Genomic DNA, 12,631 nt, shown 5'->3' with positions numbered 1-12,631 from the left:
CTTTCTGCATGGGCACACTGGGCACTTGCCCGGGGGCCCCACAAGCAAGGGGGCCCCAGTGCGATGCCCATGTGCCCAGGCCGACAGGGGGGATCTTATGATCTTCCCTGCCAACCCAAAGAGAGCCGGCCCTGCTTACTTGCTTATAGATAGGACCCAGGGCAGCATGATAGGACCCAGGACTACACAAAATAGCAAAAATCCCTATGCACCCCCTTCACACACAGCACCCCCCCCACACACACAGAGCACCCCTCACACACACATACACTGCACCCCTCACACACACAGCACCCCTCACACATAGCACACCTCACAAACAATTCACCCCTCTCATACACAGTGCCCCCTTTACACACACAGCACCCCTTACACACACACACACTGACCCCCCCACACACAGCATACCTCACACACACAGCATGCCTCTCACACACACACACTGCACCCCTGATAAACACACACACTGCACCCGTCATTGTCTGTCTGTGTGTATTCAGCAGTTTGTGTGTTTGTATTGTATGAATATATTGTATTTGTTGGAGGTACCATTAAATATAAGCTTAATTTTATTGGTAATTCAATTTTTTTTTCCTGTGAGTGGTTGTGTAGGCAGGGTTCCAGTGCACTGCTTTGCCCGGGGGGACATAATGTTGTTAAGATGGCACTGAGAGGGGGTGATCCCTGCCTGGAAGAAGAAAGCTGCAGCCTGGTCAGGTGGAAGAGCTCCAGAGAGACCCCAGTCAAGCTATGGCGACTGGGGCTAAAGCGTTCCAGGTTCTTTGAATTAGCTAGGAAGTAGACTGGGTGGAGGTACTTGGTTGGAGTACAGGAGCTCTGTCACACACCAGTCCCCCAATTTATCCATATGTCTGTATAAAGAATATCCTGTTCAGCAGTTGCGTACACACGTTCCATGGGGCCACGGTGCGAAAATTGATCCGTTGCCGCCCCCTCCCCCCCGCTTACTCTTCGTGACTAGATTCCTGCCCCTACACATGGTGGCAGGCATCTATTCACAGGGCTGCGACCCCTGCAACCGCGGTGTGCACGCCAGTGCATGCAGATACACCTATACTTAAAGGACCACTATAGGCACTTAGATCACTTCAGCTCAGTGAAGTGGTCTGGGTGCCAGGTCCCTCTAGTTTTAACCCTGTAGCTGAAAACATAGTTCCAGAGAAACTGCTATGTTTCACTGAGGGTTAATCCAGCCTCTAGTAGCTGTCTCACTGACAGCCGCTAGAGGCACTTCCGCGATTCAGCTGTACGTCCATAGGAAAGCATTGAGTACTGCTTTGCTATGGGCCATTTGAATCTTACCGCGCATGCGGAGCTGAGAGGCGGATCAGGGCGGAGAGATCCACAGCGCCAAGGGAGCCCGGCGCTGGAAAAAGGTAAGTGCTGAAGAGGTTTTAACTACACACACACTGTCACGTACAGACGCATACACACTAGCTAACAGACACACACACTCAGTAACAGACACACATACACACTCACTTACAAAACATACACTCTCACTGACAAACACACACTCACTAACAGACATAAACTAACACACTCAGTAACAGACACACACAGTAACACACTCACTGACACACAAACTAACACACACTGACACTCACTAGCAGACACACTCAATAACAGACACTAGTGATGTCCCGAACGGTTCGCTGGCGAATAGTTCCTTGCGAATATAGCGTGTTCGCGTTCGCCACGGATGGCGAACATATGCGATGTTCGGCCTGCCCCCTATTAGTCATCATTGAGTAAACTTTGACCCTGTACCTCACAGTCAGCAGACACATTCCAGCCAATCAGCAGCAGACCCTCCCTCCCAGACCTCCCCCCTCCTAGACAGCATACAATTTAGATTAATTCTGAAGCTGCATTCATTTTTTATTTTATTTTATTGTTTTTATTTTTTTGTGTTTGTGTTTATTATACATTATTCTCCATAGCCAGTAACCTGTGTTTATTATACATTATCCCCCATAGCCAGTAACCTGTGTTTATTATACATTATCCCCCCCATAGCCAGTAACCTGTGTTTATTATACATTATCCCCCCATAGCCAGTAACCTGTGTTTATTATACATTATCCTCCCCATAGCCAGTAACCTGTGTTTATTATACATTATCCTCCCATAGCCAGTAACCTGTGTTTATTATACATTATCCCCCCATAGCCAGTAACCTGTGTTTATTATACATTATCCTCCCATAGCCAGTAACCTGTGTTTACTATACATTATCCCTCCATAGCCAGTAACCTGTGTTTATTATACATTACCCCCTATAGCCAGTAACCTGTGTTTATTATACATTATCCTCCCCATAGCCAGTAACCTGTGTTTATTATACATTATCCCCCCATAACCAGTAACCTGTGTTTATTATACATTATCCTCCCCATAGCCAGTAACCTGTGTTTATTATACATTATCCTCCCATAGCCAGTAACCTGTGTTTATTATACATTATCCTCCCCATAGCCAGTAACCTGTGTTTATTATACATTATCCTCCCATAGCCAGTAACCTGTGTTTATTATACATTATCCTCCCATAGCCAGTAACCTGTGTTTATTATACATTATCCCTCCCTAGCCAGTAACCTGTGTTTATTATACATTATCCTCCCCATAGCCAGTAACCTGTGTTTATTATACATTACCCCCTATAGCCAGTAACCTGTGTTTATTATACATTATCCTCCCCATAGCCAGTAACCTGCGTTTATTATACATTATCCCCCATAGTCATTTATGGTTGGATCCAGGGCTGGCGCGTCCATAAGGCGGCACAGGCGGCTGCCTTAGGGCGCACGGGCTCTGGGGGCGCAATATTTCAGTGGCCGGCAGGAGGGAAGCTCTCCCTCCTGCCGGCCACCATCTGGACCCCGCGTGGCAGTGCTGTGATGTGATAAGGCACGGCGAGGGAGCTCTAATCTCACCGCTCTGCTCCCTCGCGCGCTGTCTGCTGATGCCGCGGGAGCCGGAATATGACGTCATATTCCGGCTCCCGCGGTATCAGCAGACAGCCCGCGAGGGAGCAGAGCTCTGAGATTAGAGCTCCCTCGCCGCGCCTGATCACAGCACTGCCGCACGCCGCCCAGCAGCCCCACTGGACCACAGGGAATGATCCATAATCCACATCAGCTCTCCAGGTAGGGAGGCTGGGTGGAAAATTTTTATTTATTAAAATAATTAGTGAATGTATGTCATGTGTCTGTGTGTGAGTGTCTGTGTCTGTGAGTGACAGTGTGTGTGTCTGTGAGTGACAGTGTGTGTGTCTGTGAGTGACAGCGTTTGTGTCTGTGAGTGACAGTGTGTGTGTCTGTGAGTGACAGCGTTTGTCTGTGAGTGACAGCGTGAGTGTCTGTGAGTGACAGCGTGTGTCTGTGTGTGAGTGTCTGTCTGTGAGTGACAGCGTGTGTGTCTGTGAGTGACAGCGCGTGTGTCTGTGAGTGACAGCGTGTGTGTCTGTGAGTGACAGCGTGTCTCTGTGTGTGAGTGTCTGTGAGTGACAGCGTGTGTCTGTGAGTGACAGCGTGTGTGTCTGTGAGTGACAGAGTCTGTCTGTGAGTGACAGTGTGTGTGTCTGTGAGTGACAGCGTCTGTCTGTGAGTGACTGAGTGTGTGTGTGTGCATGTGAGTGTATGAGTGTGTCTGTCAGTGTATGATGAGTGTGTGTCTGTCAAATCAGTGAGAGTATGTTTGTTGAGTCTGTGTGTGACTATCAGTGTGTCTGTCAATGAGTGTCAATCAGTGTGGGTCTGTCAGTGTCTATGAATGAGTGTGTGTCAGATCAATGAGTCTGTGTCTGTCAGTGACGTCTGTGTGTTTGTAATTGAGTGTGTGACTGTCAGTGTGTACAGAGTGTAGCGGAGCGGAGCGCGGTACAGGAGCTTCTGTTTCCTGTACCTGGCCAGACTGACAGGAGGTGCTCACAGAGAGAGCACTCCCTGTCAGTCCGGCCGGGTACAGAAAACTGAAGCTCCTTTAGGGGATCTGCTCCGCTCGCAATGCAACAATAGAGGTAGGAGGCACACCAGGAAGGGGAGTGTGACCACTAAAGGGGTGTGGGGTGCACCAAGTGACAGGGAGGGAATGGGAGAGAAACACCAAGAGACAGGGAAAAGAGGGGGGAGTGGAGAAGAACACTAAGGGACAGGGAAGGGACCACTAGCGGTCGGGGAGTTGAGAGGGGCTGGTTAAGAGGCACATAGGTGACAATTTTTTTGGGGGGGGGAGGGGGGGCGGAAAAATGCATCTTCGCCTATGTACCTAAAAATCCAAGCACCAGCCCTGGTTGGACCTAGGCAGCATGATGTCTTAGGCCGGCCCAGAGAGTGAGTGAGTGAGTGAATAATACAATATATATGTTCAGAAACATATTAGTAATATATGTAAATCAGGTTCATGCAAAGAGGGTGAAAAGGTATTAAAGAAAAACACACTTATTGCATCAAATTTACAAAGCCAAACTTTTAAAAGCTTTCCTCATTTCTTTCTCGGGATGAGGAATATATCGGTTGTAGACTGAGGATTTCCATCTACCCAATCTTTTAATAATATGCACTGGAGTGTCAGTGTTGAAGGAGACCGAAGCTGCCCCTATTCTAAATGAAAGACTCGAGACATGGATACAACCCAATCTTAGGAGTAGTGTTCTGATGTAGAAGATGAATTTAGCTGTAGTCAGAGGGAATCAGTGAGAGTAGTGGTGAAATGAGTGTGGGTAAGTAAGAGTCAAGTATTTTAACTGGGCACTAGTTCTAGGTGGGATAAAGTGGTATAGCGGATGGATGAGTAGTTTGGTTTGTTTTAGAGGTTTGTAGAGAAAGTATATAGTGATCATGATTTTTAGCGATATCCAATATTTTTAAGGTGGTCCCAGTGCCACCAAAGTGCCACCTCATATCTGGTGTCACAATAGCTTGCATTTAAAAAAATAAACTTTTTTGACTGTAATATAATAGCAGTCAGTTTCCTTCACACGTGTGCGTTTCAGGGCCTGCCAGGGCACAGTGTCACACCAGTGCAACTCATATCTGGTGTAACAGTAGTGTACATTTAAAAAAAAAAATACAGGGGGCTTGTTGTCACCTTTCGGGGACCCTTGGTGTTGTACATGGCTGGGTGGAGGAAGAGACCTTCAATGACATCAGTGAGGACAAGGAACGGGACATGGCTAGATTGGTATCCAATCTTGTGCAAATAGTAGTTAGTGAAAATAGGGTTTTGTATTCCAAACACTATAGAGTTCCTTTAATTTATGAATTCACTGCAACTATAACCACTACAGTGAGCTGCAGTAGTTATGGTGCATACATTGTAATTATAAGTGTACTTTCCCAAAATACTGATATGCCATTTTTCTCACTACAGATTTGAATATCAACGTAACATAAAAAGGAAACTAAGAGCAAATATCACGTTCCCTCTTAAGAATCTAGACTTATCTCCGTTTTTTTCACCAAGTGAAGAGAATCACCCACAGTATAACCTTTATGCAGTGGTGGTAAGCACACACATCTTTAAAATATCATTAAAATGTTGGCATTTTTATGAAACAATTTAGGGGTAAAAATACATTCAATGGACTAAAAATTATTTTAAAGGTAATTATAGAGCAAGCAATTGCTATTTAGTTAAAATGGGTAGTAGAATGTTATGTCAGGTGTAGTTATCTGGCCAACTGATGCTGAACCTACCTTGCATGCTTCTCAGATTGCTTTGTGTGAACCTCCAGCAGCAGCCAAATTAGGCTGAGGGGCAGTTGGTCAGGTTACAATACAATTTGTCCCAACATGCCTCGTCAGTCAAATTAAATTTTTGTATTTATTTTTTTAATCATTGCATTTCATTAAATAAAAAAACAAAAACATTCAACACGTCCCCCTAAATACTAATAAGGGGGAGGGACCTAAGGTCCTCCCCCCTGGCCCCCACCCCTGAGCGGTGAGTGGGGGCCCTAAATACTAATAAGGGGGGGACCTATTGTCCTCCCCCCCCGGCCCCCACCCCTGAGCGGCGGGTGGGGGCCCTAACAAAAATGGCCCCCCCAGGTGACTAGGGGTCCCCAAACCCCTTAATTTTCCTCCCCCCTGGCCCCCACCCCTGAGTGGCAGGTGGGGGCCCTACAGTAAAATAAGGGGGGGACCTAATGTCCTCCCCCCTGGCCCCCACCCCTGAGCGGTGGGTGCTCCCCTTATTAAACCCCTTAATTTTCCTCCCCCCTGGCCCCCACCCCTGAGTGGCAGGTGGGGGCCCTACAGTAAAATAAGGGGGGGACCTAATGTCCTCCCCCCTGGCCCCCACCCCTGAGCGGTGGGTGCTCCCCTACATTAGGTCCTCCCCTTATTAGTATTTAGGGCCCCCACCCACCGCTCAGGGGTGGGGGCCAGAGGAGAGGACATTAGGTCCCCCCCTTATTTTACTGTAGGGCCCCCACCCACTGCTCAGGGGTGGGGGCCAGGGGGGAGGACATTAGGTCCCCCCTCATTAGTATTTAGGGCCCCCACCCACCGCTCAGGGGTGGGGGCCAGGGGAGAGGACATTAGGTCCCCCCCTTATTTTACTGTAGGGCCCCCACCCACCGCTCAGGGGTGGGGGCCAGGGCGGAGGACATTAGGTCCCCCCTTATTAGTATTTAGGGCCCCCACCCACCGCTCAGGGGTGGGGGCCAGGGGGGAGGACATTAGGTCCCCCCCTTATTTTACTATAGGGCCCCCACCCACCGCTCAGGGATGGGGGCCCGGGGAGAGGACAAAAGGTCCCCCCCATTATTTTACATTAGGGCCCCCACCAGCCGCTCAGGGTTGGGGGCCGGGGGGGGCACCTTATTTTTTTAAAACAGGCTGCTCACTGTTTAAAAGACATGCCCCTACTCGCGGTATAGCGAGTAGGGGCATAATTTACTAATACTAAGTAATTGGTCTTTCAGCCTTTTAGTAGATAGCTCCCTAATACCGTGGGAATTAGGGAGTTATCTATTTATTCATTCCTGTCATTATATTGACTGGTCAAGTAACTTACATTTTATATGTTACTTGATTGATTTAAGTGTTGCAAATGCTTACAGCTGAATCCTGGCTATGTTTTTATACTTTTTATTTAAAACTGTTTACAATGTAACATTCTTCTTCTTCCACTGGGTAAGTATATTAATTCTTAGGCAATACTGTGCTTCGGCACTTTGACACTTCGGCAACTTCGGACATTCGGAAGTACCCGAATGTCCGAATTGCCCAAAATTCGTCCGATTTCATATTCGGACCGAAACTAATTGCACATGTCTAGTACAGGCTTCCCTCTGGCATAGCTTCTTTACAGGCTTACACCAGGTATATACCATGTATATATATGATGAGCAGGTTGTCCACAACGAGTCCTCCCTGCACCCCCAATGTGGTAAACCCCGCCCCACCCCGTTCTCCCCCTAGGCATGCTCCTGTCTGTCAGCGTAAGATTCCACAGTGCTGTGGGCACTCAGGGACATTAGCAGTCCGGCGGTCTCCCACCCTGAAAAGTCTGCGGGCCTCTCGCCCCCTGCACCTCCCCAGCTCCTGCAGAACCTCGCTGGAGCTTCAGCCCCATTATGCCTCACCCTTCTCCGGTCTCATGCATGGCGCCGGTGTGTGCCTCCCCGGCCACCGGTCCACCAGGGGGCCAGCACACCCTGGTTCCACAGGGCTTGCAGAGCTGGGGGCAAATTCTCCTGGACCACCACCAAATCCAGAGGTCAAGGCCGGCTCCGCGCCAACCAGTCTGCCGCCCGAAGGGGTCCATCCGTGGGATCCATCACCTCGGAGGGCCGAGGTGCCTCAATGTGGCTCCCTGCAACATGTACGTCCATCGGCCATCTTGGCTCTATGTGGGAAGGGGCCTTGTATTGTGTGGGTCTCCACCTCCAGCTTCCGAAGGTCGGACTCGTGGGCCGGGATCACCCCCACTAGCCGGGGGGGGGGGGGGGGGGGCATTTCTAGCTAGGATGGCTGCTGCTCAGCTCGGCGGCCCTGCCCCCGCAAGTGCCTTTGTACAGGCAATAGAAATCACATTGCAGGCAGAGGCGGATACCTGCCTGGAAGAAGGATTGCAGCGGAAAAGGCAGAGGGAACAATACCTGCTTGGAAAATGGACTGCAGCGGAACAGGCAGAGGGGACGATACCTGCCTGAAAGAAAGGCTGCAGCGGAATAGGCAGAGGGGACGATACTTGCCTGGATCAAGGGCTACAGCAGAATAGGCAGAGGGGATGATACCTGCCAGGAAGGAGAGCTGCAGCCTGGGTGGGTGAAAAAACTCCATAAAGACTCCAGTCTAGCCTCGGCGACTGGGGTTGAAGCATTCCAGGCTCTCTCCCCAACGACTAGGAAGCAGATGGGGCCGAGGTACTCGGTCTGAGAACTTGTAGGTGTGTTCTCATGCAGACAGACCTCAGCATGTCTACTATACATTTGATAGTAATTTGGATAATACAATGTACAGATGAAATTTAATGAAGAAATAATTGCAGGAACATGCGGAACCTGCGTGTCCCATCTTCAAAAACTATCAAATTGCATGTACTAAATTGCTATACTTCATGCACAATAAACAGCTTTGAAATATAAAAAGAAATAATTGCAGGTTCGTGAAAAGAGGCATTACAGGTCATAAAAAACATAGAATGTGACGGCAGATAAGAACCAATCGGCCCATCTAGTCTGACTAATTTTTTAAATACTTTCATTAGTCCTTGGCCTTATCTTATAGTTAGGATAGCCTTATGCATATGCCACGCATGCTTAAACTCCTTTACTGTGTTAACCTCTACCACTTCAGCTGGAAGGCTATTCCATGCATCCACTACCCTCTCAGTAAAGTAATACTTCCGAATAATATTTTTAAACCTTTGCCCCTCTAATTTAAGACTATGACCTCTGTCATCTTCTGGCGTCCTTGCAGATTTTGCAATTTTGCGAAGACCTTTAATAGTTACATCGCCGCTTGGTGTACAGTGACCTGGGGGATGGTACAGGGGGAATATTTTCAATTTTACTTACCTGAAGCTGTCTCTTGTGACAGCAAGATTGCGGGAGCCTCCATAGACAATTACTTTTCCTCACAGCCACCACTAGTGATAACTGGGGCATTTGACAAAACTTGTCAAAGTGTTTCCTACGTTGTCGTATGATATCTATTGCTCAGTGAGAATTTCAGTGAAATGTCAACACATTCAATTAAAGTATTGCATAAAGATTTAATCTTTAGAAATTTTATCTTAATGAAATACTCCAATTTTTTGTTTGGGGAAGGTGACACAGCTGCTTTAAGTAGCTTCATTCACGAGTTATGAGAACTGCAGCCATACATGCTTTAGTTGACTGTGCAATCTTTAGAAATTTTCGATAGAGCCCATCACATAATTTAAGATGACAGTGATTATGACAGGCTGTACAGCTAGACAACTACAATATATTTAGGCAGATTTAGGGGAGACGGACAGATGCAGCACCATAGTTGATTGTTTTTGCAGAACCTACACTAAACAAATAAATCCGATTACAGTGATTGATATAAATTATGAAACCTACCTACTACTGACACCCATTGTGTGAGGGAATATTGAAGGGGCTATGATGGGCCCTGATTTTTTTTTTAATCCTATTTCTTCTACTTTGTTATTTTCAGAATTGTACAGAACTTACTTGGCTCCATCTTTGGGCTATGTCAGGGGGCATTGAGTTCATTTCAAAATGAAGATATTTAGAGGTGGCATTATGCAAAAAATTATTACTTGTAATTTTCCTCTGTGATTTGATTCCAAATTACCTGAATTACTGTTATCTTTTTTTTTAGTTAGAGTTTGCTTCAAAAGTTCAGAGCTTAATGAATTATAGAAATGGCTAGCAACAACACATTACCGATTTTAATATTGCACAGCTTTCATTATTAAACTCAAGTCCTCGAGAACATCTTAGAGCTAGTTTGAGTTGTATATAATAAATATATATATATAACGATTAGAGATTATGTTGTTGATTTAACAGTAAATGAATCCATGTGTGCTGAGCAACAGGATTGTGGTAATTTATAGACCGGAAACCTCTATCTTATTTCTTATTAAAGTGTATGTGTTCATTTAGATAAAGCAAACTTGCCAAAATCTCTGTTCTCTTATCCATTACAGAACCATTATGGAGATGTGGAATATGGACATTACACGGCATACTGTAAAAATACAGCAACCAAACAATGGCATGCCTACGATGATATGAAGTGCTCTGAAATTGCAGAAGCAGCTGTACAAACGTCCTCAGCATACATACTCTTTTACACCAACCAAGCATTTGGATTGACAAAAACATTCACCTCATCTTCGTAAAGTCAGCTGCTGAAGTTTCTGTTGAAAGTTACTTCCTAATAAAACACTTCTCATGCACATGTGATACATACTTTTGTAACATATACCTCTTAAAGGCACATCGATTTGGGAAAAGTAAACTGTTTGCAATCTATATAAGTTACTTTGCATTTATCTCTCACATGAATAAATATATACACACACACACACACACACAATAACATACAAACACACACGCACTAGGCACTCATATGACAATCAAAACAAATACTTTACAGAGGTACCATTTCGCAGAGCACTTACTCCAGGTGTAAGAGTGAATAGCTCCCGACTGATTCCTCTCTTGCAACTACCCTTACCTTTTGTGTCATTTTACCCCACTCCCTCTAGCATGTAAGCTCATTGAGCAGGGCCCTCAACCCCTCTGTTCCTGTGTGTCCAACTTGTCTGGTTACAACTACATGTCTGTTCGTCCACCCACTGTAAAGCACTGCGGAATTTGTTGGCGCAATATAAATAACATAATGACAATGATAAGAAGGTAAGTAGACAGCAACCTGTGCTCTATTAAACCATGAGAACAGACAACTCCCAAGGCCCTCGGGCAATAGGAGATCAAGGGCCCTCCACCTGGTGCAAGTTTTCTGGCTTCTATTATATTCCTCCCCCATCTTTTTGCAGCTGTCACACAGATATTTTGTGCGCGCTGTCCAGTCATGACTCCCAACAGGAGGGCCAGATATTCTTTTAAAGGCTAACGTGTAATCGAAGTGCAAATACAACATCTTTTCCCACAGAAATGATTTTGTTCATTCAAAAAGTGCCAATACAATTGTCAGTTTCACCAATAAAGTTGGCAATGCAGAATTATTGGTGAAACTACAATAGTATGGCACATATTGAATGAAAAAATGTTTTTGTGTGGGAATAGATTTTGTATTTGCACTTCGGTTACATGTTAAAATCTGAATATGTATTGTCACTTTATACAACACACTACAATTTATTGCACACTTAAAGGACTACTCTACACCCCAAAGAAGTGCTGTATGGGTGAGGAGTATCCTAGTTTAACCTCATTTATAAAATGCTGATTTATATTAGAAATCAGCACATTTATAAATTATCTAGGAAACACCCCACTGGATGTAAATTAAACACACCAGACGGCGTGTGTTGCGCACATGAGCACCAATTCAATGAGAAGCCTCCGATGGGTTATTTCTCTGTGAAGATACTGAAAGTCTCCTCTGGGGAAAAGGGGGAGGACTTGCTACGGGAGCAGTACATAAGATCTGCAGCCTTTGCAAGCTCTTTTAAAATATACCCCCAATACATGCCTGAAAAATCAATGCATTTATTCGTTGGGGGTATATTACCTATTATAGCATATATACTTGGTAATATTATATTTTCATCCCCAGACTTAATGCATGACAATAACTTACTGGTTGACATTGCACATTGTTGCTTAGAAAAAAAGGAAATAGGGATACAGCTAGGAGCTATAATATGAAAAACAAACAACACATAGTGATGTACAGAAAAAATATATAAAGAAAAACACAATGCTTATCACAATTTCGGAAACAATTGTGACTCGCTGTGTATCCTGGAGATGTACAGTAGTCTAAACGGAGATACTTAGATAGTACTAGGATATCCCTAAAAGGTAAGGGTTATAAAATTAAAATAAATATAAAGTTGCCTAAATGCTCCACAATATATGGAAAATATAGATATTAGGATTGTATCAGGTATCTACTATGAGCTTTATTGTATCTGGCTCAGTAGGTAACCACAATGCTATCTCTATACAATCTAATATATTAACCAAAAGACGAAGAAAAACTAAATACTCTAAAGCGCTACCTCTAATTAGCACAAAAAACACTCCGTATTAGCATGTATATCAAAACTGGCTAAACTTGGCAAAAAAAAGATCCTCTATAGTGAGGTCTAGAGATTAAATTATTAATCAATGCTGGTAATTTTATCAAAAAAATACATATATCAGAGAATAAAGTATATACAAGGCTTCAAGAAATAAGAGTCTTGTCTCTCTATATATGTCTAGTGGAAATAAAATAGGGAATGTTACATATAGATGTCATGATGCTTAGAATGCTCAATGATACATCTATAGATAGATAAAGTATAGAGTATATAGTTATAAGAAGGTAAATGAATGTAGATGGTATAGTAATAAAGATATACTGCATATCAAATTTGCAGTGAAAGATAATAATAACCAATCTCTCCATTCCCATGTACCC

At 44.9% G+C, this 12,631-nt stretch overlaps 1 protein-coding gene across 1 annotated transcript in view; it reads left to right on the top strand.

The window, feature by feature from the left end:
- The window catches only part of USP50 (ubiquitin specific peptidase 50), a 102,945-nt gene extending 92,512 nt beyond the window's left edge, over window positions 1–10,433 (top strand). The window contains exons 7-8 of the mRNA XM_063445674.1: window positions 5,397–5,529; window positions 10,182–10,433. Coding sequence (XP_063301744.1) covers window positions 5,397–5,529; window positions 10,182–10,376 — 328 coding nt within the window. The 3' untranslated portion in view covers window positions 10,377–10,433. The remainder of the gene's footprint in view (window positions 1–5,396; window positions 5,530–10,181) is intronic.
- Window positions 10,434–12,631: the final 2,198 nt, after the last annotated feature.

The sequence above is a fragment of the Pelobates fuscus genome, chromosome 3 (genome assembly GCF_036172605.1).
Source record: "Pelobates fuscus isolate aPelFus1 chromosome 3, aPelFus1.pri, whole genome shotgun sequence".
NCBI classification, from domain to species: domain Eukaryota; kingdom Metazoa; phylum Chordata; class Amphibia; order Anura; family Pelobatidae; genus Pelobates; species Pelobates fuscus.
This window is presented reverse-complemented; position numbering and strand designations above follow the sequence as displayed.